Raw genomic sequence first — 26636 nt, 5'->3', positions numbered from 1 at the left:
ATAACATTAAGCAGAAGGGGAAAAAAACCACTAAACAGAAGGAAAAAACAGGAGCTTAGGAAAATAAGGTAGAAAGCACCCACCTTCCACATAGTTGTCTTCTGTAAGCACATAACAGGGAAGGAGAGAAAAGGAAAACATTCATTAAGCAGCATGCAGACTGGAACTTGCCATTGCATGTCTTCATCATGCAAGGCATCAAACACAACATGCAAGTGCTCCATTGCTACAATCCAGAGGGAAAAACAAAAGCACCAGGGAAGCAGTGTTTCCTCTATTTAACCAAATTTATGTGATATGAAATAAAACAAGACTGTTTCCACAGTGCAAAAATTCTACAGGATTTACTGCAGCTCTTTGTTAAGTTTAATTACTATTAGTCATTAATCAGAGGATCTTCTTGGAAGACTTTTATAACTATGTATTTTAAAGCCATCAGTCATTTCTGATAAGGATTCTAAGTTCATTTGCTTCTACTTTCCCATTCTGAATTTTCCTTAACGACCTGTATGAAGTAGATGATTTTAAACAGATCGAACAAGATAACTTAAGTTTTAGAATATGGTGTGAAGGTGTTACTACAGGCAGCGTGGCTGATCCTGCACTCATTACTGAGACACTCACTCTGGTCATTGGCTCAGATCTCAAAATCCAGTGTGGAAAACCTGTCACTTAAACTGGGTGGAATAACAGAATTGTAGGATCGTGTCCCACAGCATTTGTCAGCATCAGAAACTTGCACATCTTAAAAAAATGAATCAGTTCTCTGCCTAGTCCAGCTAGCAAAGGCCACAGCATCTCAGGCATGGGCTCTGCCCCCAGATCAGATCAAAGGGCATTTTGCCTAAGTAAAAGCTGCTGTCAACAAGCAATGATTTGGCCTTTCATCCCCACCCCAACATCAATATGGGGCACAGGAAGGAAGGTTCGCCCAAAGCCTACAGAGCAAAAGAGGACTAGGAACTGAGCCTCAGCTAATGAAGTGGACAGAATTTAAACAGGCTCAGCGTCCTAGTACTCATGCTAGTCCCTATAGTCCTCAGCTCCTCTGCTGGGTCGGTGCTTTTGAGGGAATATGCCTCTGTTGCCCATTATGATTTTGACTGAGGAGAGGATAGGAGTGAGTACAAAGATGATGTCTCAGGGGAGAGAGAAAATGGGAAAGGTAAAATAACAAAGGAAAAACAACACGGAAGTCAAGGAGATGGACTGTGTGAAACCAACAAAGAAACGGGGATGGGTGATAAGGCGGCAGCCTGGCTGCTTAGGAGATCTCTTCCTGCAGTTGGTGCCTTCTCCACCAGCTCTTCCTGGGGAGCAAGCACTCAGAAGCAATTGCAAATTGAAGCCCAGTTCTGTCATTACAGGTGATACCTCATGGAGTCTTCCTAAACGAAAATACCTTTTCATGTGACTGTTAAGAAATGCGATCTAAAGTAATTTGGATATATTGTAAACAAGGAGTCAATATAATGAGTTACACAGAACTGGGCTCAATGATACCTTCTATGCATTTCCTGCCAGAATGTGTCACTTTTCATAATGAAAAGCATTTACAAATTAATGGCACAAACCCCTGAAAAATCTCATCATAACTAGACAGTATTCCAATACATAATTTGAAAAATTTACCACTTTTAAAATAATAGCTATAATAAACAATGAATATTAAGGGTTTAAGTCTCAGGTTTTAGTTCTAATACTCATAGGTCAGAGCAGAGAAAGTTATTTGGCTTAAGATATTATAAATCACCTTTTCCATGCACACACTCCAAATTTAGACTTCTAAAATCTCACTGCCTTAAATTTTAGTTTGTTATGATAGTGCAAAGGGTACATACTGGTTCATGCATTTAGGAAAGAGGCTGAAAAGAAAAAAAATATGAAAAGCAGTATGCCTGTTGTGAGTAAATACATGAAGATCAACAAATCGAAAAAAAGTTCACTGAGAAAATGAAAAACACTAGATTTCACACAGTAAAGATATTACGTTCTCACAAGATGAAGATATATTCTATACGCAGTGTAAATTACAGTGATATTTGGGCTATTAGAAATAGCTACTTACAGCTAAACTCTTCTGGAAGAGTCTTCTTCCTTTAACTGCATATAGTAATTTCTTTTGTTCAAGTACAAAATCCCCCAAACTTAATGAAAAATATATCAGTTATTTCAACCGTAGTATAACTTCAGGCTCCTTCATCTAGCCCTGGTTCCCAGGGTGCTGGTATGGTGCCATACCAATACTGCAATGACATTCTGTCTGGTGGCTCCACTTAGCTTGACATGAGTACTTAAACCCAACGTATGAACTTGCTGAAAGGCCAGTTCTGTTGTTCATGATGGAGTCAAAGGAAGAGTTCTGAAAACATCACAGGCAGTGTCAGATGGTTAAACTCATCTTATTACAGGGTTTAACGTACTTTGTTCTGTATCATGGCCCCTGTTCGTAGCAGTGATTGGTATGTCTTTTGTAATGACTGTCAAGCATAAAGATTTATGCTAGCTGAGCAGCTTCCCCTAAATGTCTGATTGATTAAACTTTTAAGTGATAGTAAGTTAAACTGTCAAAATATTTTGAATTACATAAAATTGAAAGTGCTGCATTCCGGTTCCGTGAATAAAACAGTGTATATAGCCAAACCCCTATGCTCTAGTAAACAGCCACGAAAATTTATTCCTCCACATGTTTTTGTCATGGTAAGTTAAACCATCTTAAACAGTTTTACAATTGAAGAAAAAAATTAGTTCAGCTTGTTCATGGTACATTACAAAGTTTTAATGTTAGATTAGCATTCAGCATTATTATTTATTTAAGGTGGTTTTTTGTGATGGTTGATATATTTCTGTATCACTAATACTTTGCTTGACTTTCCTGATTGCCATTTTCTTGGCATAGTCTGTTCTTCTAATCACAGACCGAGATGCCAGAAGACCCAAATTCTAACTTTGCTTTTTATTAATTTTGCTTACTCCAGCCACTGAAAAAAAACAACAACAAAAAAACAACAAAAAAACCCCAAAGCCAAAAAATAGGAGGGAACTCTTTGAAAACCTTGTATACTATCAACACCTTAATTTTGCAATTTGGAGGGAACAAAATTTTCCTCATTCATATCAGGGGTAACTATTTACATCATTACAATTGCACTGGTGTAAAATTTATATACCTGGAGACAGTAAACCCTTATTACACATTTCTGTCATTGCTGATGATTTAGCCACCTACAGTCTGAATTTAGCCACATTTTGATCCATCCACCCTGAAGGACATAGCCAATAGGCTACTGAGTAGGTCTGCTGGCATCAGTGGAACCAGAATCTTTCAAGACACAAAGTGCCATCTCCTCACTGCTGTAGGCGTTGGCAAAGAATGGCTCTGCCTTTTCTAGACCAGCTGATCATACCAATGATCTTCACCGATGCACAGCCCAAGTACAAGACCAGGAGCTAAAAGGGACTGTCAACACAAGAGCAGAGGAGAAGGGCCTTGCAGCCTCCACTGGCAACTGGATGACTGCCCAGACAGATAATTTTCTCTTCAGCGCTCTGACTTCTGGTAGATGTGAAAAGTTCTGTTTTCACATTGTACCAAGCTACTCGCTTGAAGAACTAGACAGGTCTTCATCCACTGCAAATGTTTATTTCCTAGACCTTCCCCCCCCCCCCCCCCCCGCCCCCCCCATCTCCCTGCCTCCACAATGATTGCACTGCTGGTTTTTGTGTTTACAACCCAATTCCTTTGGCCAAATTCTGCTCTCAGTACTGAGGCAAATACTCGGTTGACGGCATGTCATGGTTGAAATCAGCAGAACTACACAACTTACACAGGCTGTGAATCTGGCTTAATATCTTCAGAAGAATTGTCTCAGACTGCCCTTACTGAGCTGAGAGCAGAATCTGCTCCATATTTTTTGCAGCAAAAGCCCAACCAATTCTAATTATTTTAGCATATTACCATGATTCAGTGATATAAAAATGGGAATCATTTTTTTACATGATGTTTTTATTAATTCAAGAATCATTTTAATATCCGGTGATGCTTCATGGAAACCTTGATTTGTTTTAAAACTAAGTGACTGTTTATATGTTTTGTGGTTATTTCTGCTATTACACACTTTTTGTCTGCTAGATTATTTACACCTTAGCCACACAGCACAATATTTGTTTTGACAATTATATAAGAACAGTATTTTAATGATAAACAGATGAAACAGTACATTAGTATTTTGAAGTTATAGAAATAACATTCTAGATATAACATAATAAGAAATAGCATATTAGAGTTGGCATTTTTATATGGTTTTTCCCCTCATCAAAATTATAGTTCAAAATCATATTTGGCAACAATGAAGGGTATAATATACCACAGACATAGTTCCTGGAATTTTGTAAGATATTCAGTAGTACAAATAGTAGGGAAGTAGCCTGAAATAAAGCTTATCTTCATGCAGGTGTCTGCCATTAAAAATGATGGGTAGAAATTTAAGATACTATATTTTAAGTTTGTTTTCCCAAAGAGTAATGCATAGGTATATGTCTCTATAAATTTATCTAATTTAAAATCCTATACTAGAAAATGTCATTTAAGAGACAGCTTTTTCTATGGGAACGTACCCAGCATCTCTCGGTTAGTGTTATTTAGCCTGTCCCATTGGGTTCTCAAATTGTTTGTTAGAGAAGCTGGTTTTTTTTTAACATGCGGTTCAAAAGAAAATATTTGGAAAAGATATGAAAAAATCAAGTATGTTATAAAGTATGTTATGAAGCATGAACAGTCATAGTCTCAATAATGATGAACTAAAGCAATTCATTAAAAATCTGCAACTATTAGCATTGGTCTTATCAAGTGCTGTGTATCTGACAAATTTCATTAGGATTATTTGAATTTTTTTGAAATGTACTTTTGAAACCCACTGTAAATATTGATTGTAATTATTTACTGTAATTTTGAATAATCAGAAATGTATTCTAAAGATACTTAGTACAGAACTCTGATTCTGTTGCAGCCTTCTGCTTGAATATTGAGTAAATAGGGAAGCAGCATTTCCTACAGCTGGGCTTCGTAGAACAAAATTTGGGATTCATCTGCAAAATCTGAAAATCCACCAGAATCCAGGGTACAGGGCCCAGGAGTTCCTACATTTCCACATGTTTCTCAGGTCTGAAGGCAATATACAGCCTCTCCCAGACTCCACAGAGCTTTGGGTGGGCCCATGCTGAGGGCTTTCCCGTCAGCAGGTAGATATATAATATAACAAGGACTCTATCCAATTTTTTGGTGGAAGGAAGAGATTTCAGAATAACAGGAATTTGGTTCTGTTCTAGCTCCATTTTCTGTCTACTACTCTGTGAAGATCCCTTCTTTTCTGGAATGCCCTGTACGAGCCTCAGGAGGACAGTGTGATACTGCCAGGGGCACAGATGACCCGTCTTGACCAAAAAAGAGAACCAGGCTTTCTGCCAAATGAGAATCATTAGGGCACAATTAGACCTTTCTGTGAGTTTTGTACGAGACAGTCATCAGCCCAAATGCAGTACACCTCTGTAAATTCCACTAACAACCACGAGTTTACTCTAGGTGAGGCCACCTTTTCTATAAAGTGCTATATATCCCAAGTGCATTGAGAATGGAATAATGACAAGATCATTTTAGTTAAGCTACTGTAGATGATCTCCTGGTGTGAAGCAGCAGCTAAGAGGGGCAATGCACGTCTTGAATGCACAGGCAAAGAAATGATGAACAGAAATAGAAAATGGCATTACTTTTTGTGGTGCAACTAAAACCATTACTGTGTTTAGCTCCAGTGCTCATATACTTAAAAGGAAGTGAAAAATGAAAGAGGTTTCAGAAAAAAACCCCCACCTTTTCCCACAATCATTCATGGCATTAAAAACCTGAGAAAACTCAGCAATCATGTCTTACACTGAAAGCCCTAAGATGCTCAATCTATTGAATATATCAAAGAAAAGATTAAGAGGTGTCTTGAACCCAGTTTGTAACTATCAATGTCGGGAGAATGATTCTTGATACCTGGAAATCCTTTCAACCAGACAAATGCTGGGATTGAGAGTCAGAAAAGTTCAAACTGAAAATAAGATGAAATTTTCCAACAAAAATAAGCATTGGGAATATGGGAAATTCTTCCCTAAAGTCTTAAGACAGAGCCTTTTCTAACAGAAACTGTATATCCATCGTTGCTTGTGGGCTGCACTGTAGGAATCACTGGAAGAAATTCTGCATTTTGCCATTTAGGAGGGCAGGTTAATATTTCCATAGCTGTACATTCTGGCCATAACTTGTAGGAATCTATAAATTTTCTCCAGTCAAATCCAAACAGAAACCAAGCATAAAAAGCAGCAAAGACTTTGACACCCTGTTAAACACAAATATGTTCAAACAAATTGTTTTCTCAGAAGCAATCTCTGCACCATTTGCACAAAGAGCTCACTTAGAAATGTTTCCCATGAAGAATTCAAATATAATGGGTGAAAAAGAATCATTCAGGTAAATCGTTACTATTATTTCCAGTGGGAAAATACCCACACCCCCAATTTACTTCTACACCCTGTAATATTTTCCAATACGCTCTGCAGTTGTCTGCAGATGACAAACAGAATCAAAATCAAGACATAATTAAATCAATACTCTTTCTGAGGCAACAATTCTTCTGTGCCGTTTGATTCATATACAGCTTTATCACTTTTCTATTGTTTATCATCACAAGGGTATCAAACATGAAATTATTCAACATTGCTTTAGCTTAATGCTATTAATCCATGATTATTTTACTGTCACACATTTTTAGATATTACACATCTGAACCAACTTTGGAGCTACAGCAGTCAACAAATAAGCACATCTTTGATTCTTATATCTCCTTTTTCGTAACTGCTTCCTAGAACTGACATTTTTTGAAATTTGCTTGTCCTTTTAGTAAATTTTACTGTATTTCTAAATAAACTTGGAGTGACTCAGGGGAGAGATCATGATGTAGATATAAAAATAACTGCTTTTTAATTATATTACAATCCCAAGAAACTTCACTTTGGCCTTATTTTGTCACCTTCTTAAATTTAATTTTTTTCTCCAAAATGGGTCTGGCTAGTCTCAGATGTGCTAAACTTCAGACCTGCTTGCAATATGTCAATGTTTTACAGAAATTTGCATCGGTCACTGGGACAAGTGTTCTTGCATCTGTGTCACAGCTGCAGTAACCACAACCAGGGAAGAAAGGTGGAATCAAAGTTTTTTTAATAACTAAATTTATTAATATTAATAATAAAGATAATGAAAGAAGAAACAAATAATTTATCTAAGTGAAGGCAAGTCAAAGAAACACGGTCTCTCCTCAGTGTTTTAATTTCCATGTATAAGCAGAAAATGAAACACAGTGTAAATCTATGTATTTTACCATATCCTTTTTAAGAACTGCTGCTCTTTTTCCATTTAGCCTCTGGGACTATTTCTCTGGATTGGAAACATTCCATTTCCTTTTAAAATTTCTGAGATTTGCACACTACTCTTTGATTTGTGCTTTCAGACCTCTTTCCTTGTAATCACTAGAGGTCTTATTTGCTATCACAGGGAATTGATAGATTAACTATAATTAAGAACTGACTGTATACGGTTCACGTTACATGACCGTAACTCCTCTTTTCTTCCTAGCACTATTATTTCTTTGTATTTTCTCCTGTTTGTCCCTGCTGGCTACATGCATGAAAATATATTTTCAGGATATTCCCATCAAAACCTTTCATACAGAATTAACTACTCTGGCTGGCAGACAGTAATGGCAAGAACAGATTATGTTCTATAAAAGTGATGCAAGGTGACACAGGTATTTCTATTTGAAAAATACCTGCACTGAAATGAATTTGAAAAATTTATAAAATAACTTATTTCAACAACTTCTTTAAGAAACAGTTGTGAAATGAGGAATTAAGATTTTTCAGAATTATTTGTGCTTGTTTTGGTGCACATGAGAGTAGAAACTAGCCCAAATCTGATTCTTTGTTGCACTGTGCTTTGTATATTCAATTTTATCTATAAAAGAGGCTGAAAAATCAGGCCTCGATTACTAGCAGAAGAAATCAAATCACTGTCCAACCATCCTTTCAGCAAAACTGGTCCGTTAGAGCCATTAATACCATAGGATTAGCTGAAATGACAGCGAGTAAAAATGCTACACAGTGGTTGAACGGCAGAAGTAATTTTCCAACTGGATGGCAGCTTTACAGAGGTGATGATCCAGCGGATAACACGAGCAGGAGACTCAAAGGAGCAGAGGTCACATCTTTTGTCCATGAGAAGGATATTGTTTTTAGGCAATCCTTTCTAAAACTTTTCTACTGTTTCTTTATCGCATACTGAACTGGAAGCTATCTACACTTTCACAATCTCTACTGTGTAAATATAATATTTCTGCTTTGTAATGCTTACAGGGTGATACATGACTGCACATTCTGCTCATCTGAGATATTCACTCAGGCCCTGACTCTGCACCTGGATATTTGTGCCTTCCCAGACTAGTACAACACCAAAATTAACAGGACTGCATGCAAAGCTAGCCATATTTCTGTATTCACGTGCTGGTTTTCTACAAAAAAGAGGAATGTTGATGTGCTATCGGTGATGCTGTGACTTTAACACAGGTGGCTGAAGACAATTTGGTATCAAGTGTTCTTGAAAGTTAGCAGCTAAAATTATAGAAGACACACTGTGCACAAAAACAGAGTAGCAATATTCAAAATCACTTTGTTGTATAATTATTTAGCTAGTCACCATAAAATTTTCTTGGCTACTACTGCAATTCATTTTGTGGATGTGAACTGAGCTTAACCTTCCTTTGGAAGCCTTTAGGATGGTACAGAACAAACTTTCTGTTCATTTAAATGGGAAATTCCTCTGAACTGAGTAGAGCTGTGCTCTGAAATTCAGCATGGTGTAACCAAGTGTTTCATTTGACATCAAACTAAAATTTAATCATAGCTATCTGTGACTGTGAGAGAACAAAATAGCTATCTTTTTTTTTTTTTAAAGAACTGAACTTAATTTTCTCCTTTACCAGTCTACAGTAATTTCAACGCTAATGCTGAATGTTATTCTGATTAATTAGTGGTTATAGATAATGACAACAAAACTAATTACAAGAAAATTTACAATTTTAAAAAAATCAACATCTCTTCCCTTAAATTCTGGTCAACCTTAGCTAAAGTAAGAATTGACACACCTTCTTGTTTCCTCCATAGATTCTACAGGGACTGAGCAACTGTATATTTTGTTGTAGCAGTGTGCATGCCTGGATTGAGCTCCCACGTGTGCAGAGCACTTGCACACACTGCAATCAGGAAACAGATGCTTTACAACAATTCTTGATATGGATTGGTTAAACAGTTATCGGCATAAGAATATATATTGTAACTTTTATAAAGCTACTAAGTGATGTAAAAAAATCACTGGCCTTAGTTTAGAACAGGTGAAAAAGGTGGCTCCTGGCAAGGAGATACTGTACCTGATGTGCTTTTGCAAAACCCTGATGGTATATATATGATGGCTAGCTACATTAATTTTTCATCTATGACTGTTCCTATCTCAGAACTGCACAATTGAAATTTCTAGCGGTAGTAGGTGTTTCAAGACAGTTACATTTTAGGGACATCTATAAAATGAACACAAACTAAGAGCTAGTTCTTTCCTTCCTAACAGTTTAATCAATACCACAGAATCACAGAATGGTTTGGGTAGAAAAGACCTCTGAAGGACATTTGGTCCAACCTCCCAGCTCAAGCTGGGCCACCTAGAGCTGACCGTCCAGGACTGTGTCCAGATGGCTTTTGAGTATCTCCAACACTGGAGACTCCACAACCTCTCTGGGCAAGTTGTGCCAGCGCTTCATCACCCTCACAGCAAAAATGTGTTTCCTGATGTTCAGACAGTACCTCCTGTGTTTCAGTTTGTTCCCATTACCTCTGGTGCTGTCACTGAGCACCACTGAAAAGAGCCTGGCTCCATCCTCTATGCACCCTCCCTTCAGGTATTTATATACATTAACGTGACCTGCCCTGAGCCTCCTCTTTTTCAGGCTAAACAGTCCCAGCTTTCTTAGGTGGGACTCTCATAGGAGAGATGCTTTAGTCCCTTCATCATCTTTGGCCCCTGGTTGGACTCTCTCCAGTATGTCCATGTTTCTCTTGCACTAAGGAGCCCAGAACTGGACACAGTGCTCCAGCTGTGGCCTCACCAGCACTGAGTAGAAGGGAAGTATCTGACCTGCTGGCAATGCTTTGCCAAGTGCAGCCCAGGATACCATTAGATTCCTTTGCCCCAAGGGCATGTTGTTGGCTCATGGTCAACTTGGTATCCCCCAGGACTCTTTGGTCCTTTTCTGCAAAGTTGCTTCCAAGATGAGTGTCCCCCAGAATATATGGGTGCAGGGAGTTGTTCTTCCCCAGGGGCAGGTCTTTAGCACTTGTTGAATTTCATGAGGTTAGTGTCAGTCCATTTCTCCAGCCTGCCAAGGTCCCTTTGGATGGCAGCATGACCTTCTGGTGTACCAGCCACTCCTCACAGCTTGAGGGTTCTTCTCCTTACTGAGGGTACACTCTGGCCCATCATCCAGATCATTAATGAAGATGTCAAGCAGGATCAGACCCAGTATTCATCCCTGGGGTACAGAGCTAGTCACTGGCCTCCAAGTAGACTTTCTGCCACTGATCATCACTCTCGGGGCTGGGCCATTCAGACAGTTTTCCAGCCACCTCACTTGTCTGCTCATCCAGCCCGTACAACAGCAGCTTGTCTATGAGGATCTTATGGCAGACAGAGTCAAAGGCCTTTCTGAAGTCCAGGTAGACAACATTCAGTGCTCTGCTCTCATCTACCAGGAGAGTCAATTCATCACAGAAGTTTTAGAAGTTGGTCAAGTATGACTTAACCATGGTGAAGCCATGCTGACTATTCCTTATGTGCCTAGAAATGTTTTCCAGGATTAGCTGCTCCATCATGTTCCCAGGGATCACAGGGAGTCTGATTGGACTGTAGTTCCCTGGTCCTCCTTCTCCTCCTTCTTGAAGATGGGGGTGAATTTCCATTCTTCCAGTCTTTGGATACTTCTCCCATCTGTCATGATTGATTAAAGATTATCAAGAGTGGCCTCTCAATGACATCTGACAGCTCCCTGGGCATTTGTGGGTGCATCCCATCAGGCCCCAGGGACTTACATATTCCCAGTTTGCTTAGCTTTTCCCTGACCTGATTCTTTTCCACCAAGGGCATATATTCCTTGCTCCAGCCTTTCCCCTTTGTCTCTGGGACCTGGGAATCCTAAAGGCTAGTTTTGCCAGTAAAGGCTGAAACAAAGAAGGAAATAAGGACCTTTTCTATGTCCTGTGTTACCAGGTCCCTCATCTTGTTGACAATGGGTCCACATTTTCCCTGGTCTGTCTTTTGTCAGTAACGTACTTATAGTAGCCCTTCTTGTTGTCTTTGACATCCCTGGACAGAATAAATTCCAGCTGAGCTTTAGCTTTCCTAACCATTCCTGGATGCTAGGACAATGTTTTGGTATTGTTTTCAGGTTAGCTGTCCTTGTTTCCACCTTTGTGTGCTTCCTTTATGTGTTTGGGTTTGACTAGCAGCTCTTTGCTCATCCACAGAGGCCCCCTGGCATTTTTGCCTGACTTCGTATTCATTGGGATGGAAGTCTCTTGTGCTTGGAGGAGGTGATCCATAAATATTAACTGGCTTTCTTGGACTCTTTTCTCTCCAGGGCCTTAACCCATGGGACTCTTCTAAGCAGATCTTTGAAAAGGTCAGAGTCAGCTCTCCTGAAAGCAAGTGTGAGCTTGTTTCTCACCTTCCTCCATGCTCTCAGCATCCTGAACTCCACCATGATCACTGCAGCCACGGCTGCCTTGATCTTCACATCCCCAGCGAGCCCTTCCTTGTTGGTATGAGGTCCAGCAGACTGCCTCTCCTTGTTGGCTCTGCTGTCATTCGGAGGAGGACGTTCTCATCAATTCACTCCAGGAGCCTCCGGGATTGCTTATATCCTGCTAAGTTGTCCCTCCAGCAGACATCAGGGTGGTTGAAGTCCCCCATGAGCACCAGGGCCTGCAAATGTGAAGCTCCTCCTATCTGTCTGTAGAAGGCCTCATCCACTTGTTCTTCCTGGTCAGGTGGACTACAGCAGACACCCACTATAATGTCATCTTGGATAGTTCTTGAAGTCTTCCTTATTACCTTTGGTCCTTTCTGAAAGAAATTACTAGGAAATATATTCTGATGCTAATCTTTAATAATTTTACATATTTTTTTCAAACCTACATTACCTTCAGTATAGCCCATGTGGAGATTATTTTTTGTATAGTTATGCTGTAATTCATGTATCACAACACATCAGCATGGCAGCACGTTGCAGATGAAAAAGTGGTAAAGCATCTTTTCTATTGTCAGTGCTTCTATAGCTGGCAAATTTGTTAGAATGGCAAAGATGTTAGCGTCAAGAAAAATCAAAATAGTATCTTTTAGTGAAGAACTATTTCTGGGTTAAAACTTTATCAGAACCAATTATAATACTTCCTCACAAAAAGTTGTCTCTGTAGTGTATTGCCTTGTAGTACATATTAAGGGGACAGTGGGGAATGTTGTAATGACCTTTCACGGCACTGAGTCAAACAGAAATTCAGAAGGAAATCAGGGAGAATATATAAATGTAGACCTATAGAAGAAAATATCTGAGGAGACATAAATAATATTGGTTGAGTAATACGAAAAAATATATTTATTAAAATGTGTTCTGCATGTATTTCTTGGATACCATTCTTTTGAGGTTACATCCTAAGCATGATATGAAATGATATTTTTTACATTATTAAAACAAAATTATAAAAATAAGTGGACTAAGTAAACTGTCCTACAAGGGAAATCCTTCACTGCAAGGTAAATCCTAGTGAATAACAGAAATCTTGTTTGATTACTGGCCTATTATTGAAATGAGCACACAAATCACCTGCTTCCTAGGTTTTATTCATTAAGAGGAGGAATAATTTTGAGGTTCCCAAAGTGGAAAAACTCCTACACTCTTACATCTAAATGATAATTAAAATTTCTCCCCAGCAGAGTATTTATGCCATTAAGAAATTCACAGAATTATAATCATGAAAGTAAGGATAGTGTATCACATAACCTATGCACTTAATCAAGTTAACAAAACTCCCAAACAAACCACAAACATTTCTTGCATATTTTTTTTCTCAATCACATTTCCAGAATAAAGAAGTAACCTGAGCAACTAACCACCTGCTAAGAGAGAAACTCATATTTGAACAAGGTGGAATTGTTATGAGTATATACTGAATACATAGACTACATAAGCATATGCACATTCATTTATGTAATAATACCTTATGCAATGTTAAATGTGTATAAATGTAATGAATACAGCCAACATTGTGAACAATAAATGACACTATGGTCCAGCTATTAATATATACAGAAACCGAAACAGAAGCCATCTTCACAATGAACATAGGAAAAAAAAATCACCAACACCGAACTTCTCCAAAACATCGTATCATGCCAAGGGACAGAAATAGATAACACTGAACTTCAGGAGAAATCTCCTTACAAGTCAACAAAACAAAGAATAATGCATATGAAGATGCTTATAAACTTGAAAAAAGTAGTATCAATGAATAGGATTCTGAATTTCTTGTATGTTTTTTTGGTTAAAGAAGATATTTCAAGGAACTGCAGTTCTGTAATCATTGTTTGTTTCAAAACAAAATTATAAGATGTACAAAAGCCACTAACAACATAACTCAAATTATTTTCATTTGCAAAGCCTCTTTATATAACAAGTTAAAATGGGCTTGATCCATTTTTTCATTCTGCTTTTTGCAGCTTATAGCAAATGCCTTTTTGCTTTAAGAAATGCATACTTCTTCCCTAAGTGTTTGTTATGAAGAACATCTAGAACATCTAACGCTTGTAAATCATTTGCTTCTTAGAAAAAGGAAAAAATTCACAGCACATTTCCCAAAACATGCTTGTAATGCATGTAGTACAACCACCTCATTTTACTTCCACTGAAACAATCCAACTTTCACTCCCCAAAAAGTCACGCGTCTCTAAAAGTAGTTTAGAATATCAAGGTCTCAAATGTTTTCCTTCTTTTTGAATGAATGTCTTAACATTCATGACTGACAACTATCATTTTTTATCCAGTCTGCAATATTAGTGAGGTATCACCATTGTCTGTTGTGGGTCAAATTTTTAAAATGCACCACCTTCTGGTTAGGGCATTGCAGTGAACTTTAAACAACTTTGCTGCTATGACTTTCTTGCATCTTCTGTCAACGATATCTGCATGCATTGAAAAGACATGTAAAAGATGTATCCTAAGAAACACTACAATCAAATTACAGAAAAAGGACATGTCCTTTACGTAATGTCCCACATTACATGCTTTTTCTATCTTCAGTAACAAGTAGTCTGATGAGAAGTGTACAATTTAAATAATCAAACCAATCAAAGTTCTAGTAAATAACAACTGGAATAGAAAAACTGGGCAGGAATAGTTCTTACTACACGCAATGGGATCTTCTTTAGAACCCATTCAGACGGATAGAAATCTTTTCATTATTTTGTACAGCTCGGATAAGACCTAGATTGCTCCTTGATTTTCATGGTTTATCTGCTGTGCTGCTACTTGGCGTGTGCAACTCCCATTGAGATCTCATGGTGAATCATTGGAACATAATGAGTTCATGAGTCCCCTTTTTCTGCCAGGGAAGCATTTCTAATCAATAGCTTTTAGTGTAATGGAAGTTACCACAATGCTTTCAAGATCTGGGTTTATGTTGTAGTTAAAATGAGCTTAGTGCCATCTCTAGTGTATAGTTATTGCTTCACCAAGCTGCATATTATACATTAGGTCAAGGCTGTTTGTCCAAACCAGTATTTTATAAGATGAAATAAAAGCAACACAGAAAATGTTGATACTATCACAGGCAAATCATCTTTATATGTTTTATTTGTGAATGTCTGCATAGCCACATATTAAGATATGATTTGTGATTGTAAAGTTATTAAAACAGGTCAGATAAATTTTTCATCTAAATTGATTTCAGTGAGTGTGCAACAGGAAAGTGCAGATTCTGATGGAAGATATGGTTATGTAAATCTCCACTGAGACAAGAGAGCTACTTCAGATACATGCGGACTGGTCTAAGTGCCTTATAACACAAGTTCAAATCCCTGGTTGAAGCCCTTGTAAACAGATTTTAAATTGGAATTCTTCTCTTAGAATTGCATCATTCAATTACATGTACTTGGGAACATAAAAAGAGGAGAAAGGCATTAAGAAAAAAGATTTCATTCATGCGTTGGCTATTTTTTTTCTCATTTGTCAAAATATTGTAAAAAATAGCTATATTCACAAACACTAAAGAACGTAAGTCGAATTCAGTGAAGAATGGAGTGCAGATTTAATTTGGGAAGAAACAACACATGCCTTCTAAGACTCAGTTTCTCCAGAAACTGAAAAACAGGGCTCACACATACTGGAAGAAAACTGTGGTGGGTACAAAGGAAAACTGAAGTTCACTATGCAGCACTAAAGGCAGCTATGATTCTCTGAAATGAGATAAAAGTCCCACTGGAAATCTCAGGGCAATAGGAATTTTGTGACTGGATTACAGGATTGGACCCTAAAGGCTGAAGTTCTCACAGAGAGCTTAGTCATCTTTGTGCAACAGTGACACACATTTTGGTGTCATTTACATATATAAAAAAGTGATTCCACTCACTTATGTAAATATGAAATGTCCTCCTGGAATTTGGTAGTTTTCTTAGCAAATATATGGACTACATGCAAATGAAAGAAGAAGAAGAGGAAGAGGAGAAAGAAGAAGAAGAAGAAAAAGAAGAAGATAACCAACAACAACAACAATGGAAAAAGAATTTAAAGAAAAAGAAGGGGAAAAGAAGAAGAAAAAGAACGGCAATTTTTTGGGGGAAATCTGAGCGCATAAGGATTTAGTGTAGCTTAGCACAGTACCATGTATCTCACTGACCTTGGGAGGTTTTCCAGGAGTCATTCCTCCCACAAATATTTTCTGAACAATTATAAAGCATAGGAGACACTTCTCCCCCCAGAGCAGTGATTGATTAATTTTTCTTTCTGTATCAATTTTTCTTTAACAAATGTATTTACTGGGGCCATTTAATGGAAACAGAACTGTTCTTTCAGGTATGTTCCTGTATATCTCTTTGAGTGTATCTCATGGTCATGTAAAGGAAGCTATACCGAAGTGGGTTCCTCTGTTTTGTTCTTAAGATCTCCTATTAAAAAATTAGTTTTAATTCCAGGCCTAGGTAGAAAAAAATGGATAATTGCCTTTTTCCCCCTTCAAAAAATAGCCTGAATATATTTACTGCAAACTATGAGCACGATTGTGATTATCTGTGCCATTTGAAGTCTTTGCTCATTGTACTTCTAGTGCAATGCATGGAGAATTATTGATAGTCTCAAGAGAAAGCTGGAGGTCAGTTTACCAGTCAGGGTTATACTGGTTGACTTTGATGCCCAGGAATAAAAATTACACCTGTTCATCAGTGAGAAGCAGTACCTCATATGCAATTGTTCAGAAAGCACTTGGCTGGTTCAGAACACACAGTATTAACTTATAGAGGGTCTTACGAGCAATAATACCTCGAAACAATTCCAAAGCAATATATTTTCTGGCAGGCTGCTCTGCCATGGAAAGCATAGTAGTAAGTGTGTATTAATCAATGTCAGTCTTTACCAGCATCTCCCACTGATTTAGAAAGATATTCATCTGAATCAAGACTGATAAAAGATCAGTAGCTTAGGCGAGTACACATCTTTTCACTAAGAAATTAACAAACCCATATGCCCAAATTTGATTTCCAGTGCAGTATCAACAAGTCCTGTCACTGTTATATATTGGTTTGTGTACAAAACTTTACACAGCTAATTTAATAGCAATTTGAGAGGGAGAAAAAATATTTGTAAAGAAACTGAACAACTGAAATGGATGGACTGTATGGTAAAAGAGGACACACTACCTTGCTGATCAGGACCCCTTTATGAACTGACATAAAATATGCAATTGCGTTCATTGTGCTACACATAGGATTGAAGAGATTTTGAGGGCTGCTAAATTCCTTTACAGGGGTACAAAATCTTCTTCAGTAGACTCTGGAACTCTAGCACACTCATACTCATACTGCATATGTATGAAAAACACCCCATACAGCCCTCAAAAAAACATGCTGGAGTTACACAGCACCTTGAAAAATCAGAATCTGAAAAAACATTTTCATCCCTTAAGACATGTGCACCACTCCTCACAAGAAATAATCACATAGCTATGATTGTATGAAAATTTTGGAAATGGCAGTTCACAAGACTATTGGTAAACAAATTCTCTCTTTCAAGAGAAAAATGGGTCTTGAACTTTACAGGCAGCTACAGATAAACCATGACTTCAATGTGGAGTTCACAGAATAATTATAGTTAGTAAATAACACAGAGTGTTAAACCATTTGATCTTGTTGTGAACCTATACTTTTACAGGTGAATGTAGTACTTTGTTTTGGGGGTAAAAGACCTCTTGAATTGGTTATTCCTAGGGGTAATTTTTGCTCATTCGACTCATGCTCTTTTTTTTAAATTATTATTATTGAAGCTTAATCACTAAAAATGACTCCCCCTTTTCAGCTGATTCTGTATACTCAGGCTCTGAGCACTGAGTTCGTATCTTTCCAGATATAAATCTTTTTACCTCAGTGATGAAATAACCATACTTCATTAAAACATAAAACTTCTTCATGATTCTATAGTGTCTTTCATGGAAGGACCTCAGTGACTGATACATACAAATGCCTCCATGAAGCAGACAGAAAATTTGGTAGCAAATGTTTCCATGCAAGCACAAATGCTGCTCGAGATTCATGTGAGTGTCATTTAATTCAACTGAACCTGTGCATCTAGGTCTTCTTCCACTCATAGCTGAGCTGAAGAAAACACAGTAGGGCAATTTTGATTTGATTCAGGAAAAATAAAAGCCAAGACAGAAGATTTGGCTAGGCTTAGGCACACAATATTTTGTTTACAGGTAGGTGATGTCCAGACTTAAACTTTTCTGAAAGATCAGATAGGAATCATATGAACCATATAGTATTTTATTGAAACTAGAGAATTGTTTAAATTGTGTACAATGCTCCTTCTCTAGACCATGTCTGTGAAAATTCTTGCAATATTTTACATGGTGGATTTAATTTTAAAACTGTGCTTTGTTAATATATGCAGTGTTGAATGGGATGAGAATTTGTGACCTCCTTATTTTATTTAGCAAAGAAAGTAAGGAGGGAAAGTGCCCATGGAAGTAATTTATTGTCTTAAATGCTTGCTTATTCTAAGAATCCTGGGTGTTCCTCAGTTTAGAATACTTTTTTAGAAATAGTAATATTTAGACTACTATTTTTGCAATTTTTGTCATAACAGAAAGCAACTCTGCCCCTCCCAATAAGTGGGCAAGAAAAAGATCAGAATCTTCTGCACCCAGATATATGAACTTATTTTTAAGAATTGTCTCCCAAGCATCAATTTAGTTTATTGCAGACTTTCCCTTTTCCCTTTTGGCTTTATGTCTCCTGTAGAAAGAATTGTAGATTTAATATGAAGGACAAAATGGCAAACAGAAGAAAATAAAGAAGACTTACTTTTTTTTCCACCAAGAGGAAAGTTAAAAAATCTCTTCTTATCAAGCGTAATAGAGAAGAAATGTTGTTATATATGCAGAAAAATTTTCTCAGGAGAGAAATAAGGAAGAGAAATATTCAGTTCAGTTGGGTCCAAACTACAAGGTCTTCAAAAAGCAACCAGAACAACAAAAGCACCACATATTATTCATTGCAATAACATTACGTGCCAAAACATCAAGCCACTTCAGGAAAGAGGTAAATACAAACAGTTTGCTTAGACTTCCTCATCTACTTCTTTATCTCACTATAGGATTTAAAAAGCAGAGATAGGAGAAGCAACAAAGTTTCACTAAAGGTTTATGCTGTTTCAGACTTCATTCTGTCACTTCGTGGGCTACTCATGACCCTGTAAGGTCCAAACCAAGCAAACTGAAATGCGGTTTGTGTTGTCTGATTCTTCTCCTATTTTGTAATCATTACAGAAGAACAGCACCATGGCTCCACTTTTTCTACCGCACCATCCTTTGATTTGTCCCTTTCTTCCTTCCAGTAACAAACTCCTGCTGAAGCCCTCACCCCCTGCAGTTTGTCAAAGCAGAAGCAAGTAGAATTTTCCCACAATCTGACTATTAGGAGTAAGGAAGAAAGGAAAAAAATGTCATTATTTCTAACCTAAAAACAAAAGATATTTTATATTAGAAGTCAAAGAATCAGATACTGAATTATTACAGCTATGCACATTTTATATTTGGCATTTACTGTATCAGAAGATGTAATTCTGTGGCCACCAGCTGTTAGGCAGGATATCTTACTCTGTTCATTGGATGTATCAATGTAATTGTGACAAAACCCAGAACCATCCGGCATGTTTTTTCTGCCTAAGTGTAGGATAAACTATGTCTACGTCAATCTTGGTCGTATTTATCTAATGTCTTCCCGTCCCCACTCCCATTACAAGTGTTTCAGTGTTTCACTATTTTTGCCATTGGAAAGTTCTTACTAATATTTAGTCTTCTTAACTGCTGCAATTAAACCCTATTATTTCTGATCCTATTTACCATGGGCAAAAGAAGAACAGATTATTTCTTTCCTTTGTATACCACCCCTTTATGAACCTGATCTTTGTCATCAGGTCCTCCCTTGGTCATTTCTCCTGTAATGTATATAATCCCAAGTTTTCCGGTTTTCTATTTCATAGCTTTACTTTGTTGGTGAAATGCAATGCTCAAAACTGGATGCAGAATTCCAGCCTGGAGTACAGCACTGAGCAGAATTGGATAATTACTTTGCTGTGTCTTAGAAGCTTTATTTCTGTTTACAAGAGATAAAATGTTCTTAGATTGTTTTTACAACTTCATGGCTTTGCTGACCCCTGTTCAGAATGTGATACATGCAGACTCACAGATCCTTTTCCAAAGAAACAGTATTTCACCAGGTTTTTTTCTACAGCATATTTTTGCTGTCCATAATTCCTTCCTACGCCTAGCACCTTCCACTTGTTTCCACAGAGTTTTAGCATATTTTTTGGTCCTTTTCTCTAATTCGTCAAGCTGCTTTTGAATTCAAACCTTGTTCTTGAGTATACTGTTTCTGTTTCCCAGCTCTGTGTTATCACAGATTTAATAAACATAGTCTATGCTTTTCCATCCAGGCTGATTAACGAAAAGTAGCAAAGAATTGGTTCCAGTAGTGATGCCTGTGGTCGCTTTGTCCTTTCACTTTGACAGAGAATTACTGACAACTCACACAGTTATCCAGCCAACTTTGCATGCAATTTAACAGCAGTTTAAAAACTTAATCTGGCCCCAGATTTCCTAGCTTGCTTAAGATAATGTCATATTAAACGGTGCCTAAAGATTTGTCTAAGAATACATGACACCCACTGCTTCTTGACAATCTCTAACAATTGCTGAAGAATTGGTTTAATGTAATCTATTGCTGACAAATACATGTCTATTGTTACTTATCTCTTCCTTACTTTGCAACTGCTAACAAATCATTTGCTTGAATATTTATTCCAAAGTTTTCCAGGAACTAAAGTTAACCTGGCAAGCTAGACTTAACTTTTCTTTATTGCAGTTTTTAAAACCTGGCACTATGTTCTTCCTCTTGCAGTTTTCCAAAACATCATACACCCTTATGCACTTTATTAAAGGAAACCTTTAACAGAGGTAAGATTGTTTCTGGCCAGTATTCTGTTAGGTATCAAGCTGCAATTCATCCCACCATGCTCATTCCTGTAATTCATGGACATCAGGGTCCTGAATAAGCTGAAATGTATCATGCTGGATGCTTAAAATACCTACGCAGAATAGTCTTGTACCTGATAAAGGAAGCTAAGAACAAAGTGACAATAAAGAGAGAGTATATTTTGCTATTTATTTCAGAAACATTTTAATGTGCATTGACTGATTTAGGTTTGTGGCAGCCAAAGCATATATTTTAAGCTATGCAATGAATTGAAAACCTGCAGAAGTACACATGTACATCACCTACCAAAGACAGACCGTGGTTGCGTGCTGAGTATGGCTGGGATGGAGTTAACTTTCATTGTAGGAGCCCATACAGTGCTGTGGTTTGAATTTGTGACTAAACCAGTGTGGACAGCACCAGTGCTTTGGCTACTGTTGAACAGCCTTTGAAGAGCAACAAGGCTTTCTCTGGTCCTTATTCGGCCACCTAGTGAATAGGCTGGGAGTGGGCAAGAAGCTGGGAAGGCACAGTCAGGGCAGCTGATCTGAACTGGCCAAAAGGATACTCCATACTATATAAACCCAAGCTCCGCAGTAAAACTGGGAGGTTTTGTCTTCAAATGTAGCTTTTTCTTGGAGACTAGCTGAGCATCAGCCTGCTTGTGGGGTAAGTATTGCCTTTGCATCACTTGGTTTTCCCCCTCTTTCCTTCACTTATTAAACTGTGTTTATCTTGATCCATGGGGTCTAAACTTTTGCTTTTCCCATTCTCTCCCTTGTCCTGCTGGGGGAAAGTGACTGAGTGGCTGTATGAGCATGTAGATGCTGGCTGGGGTCAACTGAGAACAGGTGTGTTACATGGAAGGCTATGAGTTATGATTCATAATTCCAAAAAGTTCAGACCATGTTTTTACTACATGTATTAATATCAAGAAGTGTTTCTAGTAAAGTCAGTAACACAGGCAACTTAACCATCTAAAAAAGAATTGTTCAGCTATTCAGAAGTATATTGAGTTCTGTTCAGACAATGCTTGCTTTATTCCATGTGGTAAGCATAATTATTTTTGTATGAAGTAACTATACCATAATTTTTGATTGATTCAGAACCATTAAAATAACTAAATAATACATGGGTTGTACAGTACAAATTTCACTTAGTCTACAGATTTCTATAAATCTTCTAAAATACAGTGTTTTGATTAAAATTACAGATGTGACTGAACCACTCATTTAGCTTTCATACCCATATTTTAGTTCTTTAATTTGTCCTGTAAAAACTGTTGTCTAGCTTTACATGGAAAAATGGAAGCTTAAAAAAGAGGCAAACCAATTATATTGTGGACAAACCAATTATATTGTTTTGCCAACATCTGGAATTACTTGTCAATGTCCATAGTACAAGTGATAAGACTAGCAAAGTCCCAGCTTCTATCTAGAATTTCCAAAGTTCTAGCTAGAACTATTTTGGGCACAATCCAAACTTTACATTAAAGTGATCTTAGTTTTTCTGTAAATTGCACTTCAAAAAGCAACATGGTTTCTGTTCATGGCAGCTACAAAAGTTTATATATATGTTTTACATATCAAAATCTATTCATTTCTCATATAAAGATGTAGATATTGAAAGTTTTTCCTCTGTGTATTTAATGTTGGCAATATTTGGGTCTTACTATAACTCTAAAATGCCACAGATTGCTTCATGGTCTTTGAACAAATATAATTTGTTTCTAATAATAAGTTCATTTTAAAGGAATTCATCATCTACAGGCAAAGGTAGGTCTAAGCTCCACATCTAGAGAACGAGATTTTCTACTGTTCTTGGTACTTAGGTTGTAATAAAATTTCTGCAGCAGGTTTGCATGAATGTATAAATTAGCATTTTGCAGAATAATGATGATTTTCACACACCTCAGGTGTTTAGATTTTTAAGTTTTATATTGCTTTCAATAGATACCAGACTACTGCTAAAGTTCTAATAACTTTCTTGCTATGCTGAATCTTGTACTGAAAGGCGTGTATTACATTGTAAAAGCTTTCAGCAGAAAGATGACATATTTGAGCTTCTCAGTTGCTGGAAATGGATATTATACTTTGGAATTGTATAGAGAAGTTAGCTGGCGGTTGTTACTGGTGAAAAATTTTAATATGTTCCTATTTAAAGTGTCATTATTTGTTTCCTTTGATAACCATTGTATTGACATTTTCCTGTGTGTAATGTCAAGCAGTTAAGTTGATGCCCTTCATAAGTTCTCTTGTTCTTATAAGTTTATGAATCAAAAATGTGTATTTGAAATTTTAACTATTTTTCTTGCTACTTCCTTCAGAACTTAGCAATCAAATTCACCTGGACCTAATGCTTTGTAAACTTTAGCTGGAGTAATTGCTTTATTGCCTTTTCCAGCATAACAGCAAAGTCTTTAACATTTGTCCCTCAGGAAAATGTATCTGTCTCTGGGATGATACCTTCTGTTTCTTCTATCAGTAACAAGGCAAATAAATCTTTTAGTCCCTTTAACAGAATCAAGCTCATTAGTTGCCAACCTTCTGTTGTTCTTCTCAGTGACCCTGATTTTCTTTGCTTTCTCTTTTATTGTAAATTTTAAATTAAGTCAGCTCAAGAACTGTTAAGTTTGGTACAATTTGGTTAAAAAGAATCCTCAAAGTTGTACTCTTAAAATGACACTTGTTTAAAAGGTATCTTGTTTGCTACATTTACCTCTGACGACATTTTTTATCTGTGTCATCATATTTCTCTCTATCAATTAAGGATCTCATTCTACCCTGTTGGCCACTTATAATTTATGCATGTATGGCATTCATGGGAGCTCCAGCACTAGCCAGGTCAGCTCCTCTGCAGTGGATGAAGCTAGATGGACTTATACCAGTATATCATGTATGTTTTTATTATCTGATTTACAGGAATGGTGCTGTTGTATGTTATTCATCTGCCACTGCATTGCAAAATAACTTTTTATTTATGAAAGGCAATTCCCCTATTAGCTAAGGTCATAGCTAATATATACTTACATGCCTGAAGGTTTGAGTCTATTTAGCAATTCATATATTATGCCTGTGATTGTAAAGAGCATTAAAAAGTCCAGGAGTATATCCCACTTAAAAGGAAAAGGTTTGTTGGCTCCACTCTAACAATGTTTGCACTGATTTCATACAGAGAAACTGTAATCATTTTAGAAGGCAGAATAACTGGAGTAATTCTGGACTATTACAAATTTATTAATACTTTTACAAGCATATTTAAGGAAAAAAACATGTGGTATTGTGTTTCAGGGATGAATTGGTCAATACTGAAGGTGAGTGGAGGATGGCGGAAATTTTTCACCACCATCTACATCTTTTAATGGTAACCAACTTGTTTTATGGGAGTATTTTTTCTCTTAAAATGTTAAACTTAGACACATTAAGCTCTTCAATTTGATAGACAATGGGTTTTATGGCTTGAGCTAGTATATTAAATTTCATGTTCTTCTAAAACCACTCTGTGTACTCAGCCATGCATTATCTAATATTTCAAGTCACGTATTGTTTCTTATTCTGAATTCTCTAGGTTTTATTTGTTGTATCCACACTGGCAGCAATACAAACAGTAAAATACTTTTTTTGTTATTAATACAATTTTTCAACCATCTGCACTCTAAACAACAAAGATTAAATGTCTTTCATTTTTTAGCCTAAGTAAAATGTCAAAGGTTAATTTTGTTTTGTGAACATCTGAAAAGTCTTAGCAAAAGCTTTTACTTCACTATTTTCAACATACTTATGGTTTCAGAACAAAATGGGAGGGAAATAAATAAGGTTCCTGGCCTCTAGCTTGAGACACAGCTTCTGCAAAATAAAAACAACATTCCTTTACAAAAAGTACAAAGGATGATTTCCTTTTCCCATTGGGTCAAAGCTGGAGTTCAAAACGTTTGCCTGCAAACATTTTGCTGAGTGTCTTTGAAACTTTTAACTAGAGTAGCTTCTTCGTTGCCTTTTTTCATTGTAACAGCAAGGTCTTTAACGCCAGGTCTTGCTTAGGACTATGAGTCAGGCATTTAAATATCTTTCAGGAGCAATACACAGCAGCAATCCCTCCACACATCTGGCCCACTTTACATATGAGGAATGTAAGACAAAAAAGGTAAGATCATTTCCCTATGATGAAAAGAAAACAAAGAAAACCTGTACTTCCAAATATTTTCTCACTAAATTTCTAACTGATTTATGGTAACATGAACCGTAGGTTAATTTGAATTAGTTATTTGAATGGTATCATAGATTGTTAAACCTAATTTGAGAGGGTGTCGATTGACACAAAACTGTCACATAATTCATGTATAAAGTTCAGCATTTCATATTTTCTTGCCATGTGTTAGTTCCTAAAAATATTTGCCCTTATTCAATAATTAAATAATTTTAATGGTGCAAGCTACTTCCAGAATTTTATAATCAAACCTTAAGATTGCTTTCTGTACGTCGCTCTTTTTTTTTTTTTTTTGTGGTTTTGTTCAACATTAACAAGAAATTACAAGGCGATCATTTCTATAGAATCTTTACCATCATGAAAGAACATGCTGAGAGATAAAGACAGGTTTTTTAATAACTTAAACATATGCACAATGACCATTAAAAAAGAGTTGCAGTCTACAGTCATACTGACGAACAGCAAGAAAAGCAGCTATGTCAAGAGAAAGAAGAGGCATCAGTTAATAGGTTTGAGGTCTTTGCCTTCCCTGTATCTGTCAAATGATTGAATTTGGGTGCAAACTAACTCAAGAGGGGAGGCTGGAGTGAAAGCTAGTCTCAGATAATCATTGTTCCCATGAAACTGTTTTTCACAGACATGAAACTTGCTGAGCACCACAGCATTTGCTGTTTTATAAAGCTGTACTGCCATTTCCCATCAACTTTTTAATTATGAATGATATAACCTGAAGCTCCTCATAAAGCTCACAAGTTCCACTTCTGCTTCCATTCAACAAAAGTCTGATCTAGCTCCAGCTCCAGCTGATGTTCCAGGACTACACAGAAAATTAGCAAATTTTAGTTAATATGATGGCATTTTATAAGTCATACATGTGAAAGAAATAATACACAGCACCGAGTTTTCAACAAAGCTTGCACTGTGTAGTGTTCCTATAAATATATCTATTTATCTATCTACATATGTATAAAACCTCTTATTCTAAGAGTTATACTATGAATACCTGAGTAATAATAAATCATTGTTTCCTTTCTTATCTATGAATAAAATTTCTGCCCTTACTCATAGATTTTTTATAATAATTACCTTGAAATATGATTTACCATTATCTACTGCCTAGTGTAATCAATGCAATTATTAATTTATCTGATGATAAAAATAGCAACTCAGTTTTTCACCTCCTCACAGTTCTATACTACAGAAACTATATAAACTGCAGTAGGGTCATTTAGCATTTAGATGGCTAGTTAAGCTTATACATCAAAACCTGGAAGCAAGATATATTTATCTATCTTTTTCTAATTTTTTTTCTTTTAAAATATACACTTGGAATGACATATTAAAAAAGAACTAAAAGTTTGTGTAGACTCTATGCAATTTTTCTTATATTTCAAAATGACATGATACTGTTGCAATGCTGTGTTTTGCTCATAAGAAGGAAGGTACCTTTCTTAATTGCCTACTCAGCAGCACACAATTTCGAATCTCAAAACCAAGCAGTTTT

At 36.8% G+C, this 26636-nt stretch overlaps 1 protein-coding gene across 20 annotated transcripts in view; it reads right to left on the bottom strand.

Annotated features, from left to right (window-relative positions):
• Window positions 1-26636, bottom strand: part of NRXN1 (neurexin 1) — a 730473-nt gene that overhangs the window by 648940 nt on the left and 54897 nt on the right. For 13 of the 20 annotated variants that reach the window (XM_056356934.1, XM_056356933.1, XM_056356941.1 and 10 more), the window contains exon 3: window positions 84-101. The exons of the other annotated variants lie outside the window; for them this stretch is intronic. In XM_056356934.1, coding sequence (XP_056212909.1) covers window positions 84-101 — 18 coding nt within the window. The remainder of the gene's footprint in view (window positions 1-83; window positions 102-26636) is intronic. 20 annotated transcript variants of the gene reach the window in all.

Source organism: Falco biarmicus, chromosome 12 (assembly GCF_023638135.1).
Source record: "Falco biarmicus isolate bFalBia1 chromosome 12, bFalBia1.pri, whole genome shotgun sequence".
NCBI classification, from domain to species: domain Eukaryota; kingdom Metazoa; phylum Chordata; class Aves; order Falconiformes; family Falconidae; genus Falco; species Falco biarmicus.
The sequence above is the reverse complement of the archived record's forward strand: the minus strand, read 5'-3'. Positions and strand labels throughout refer to the sequence as shown.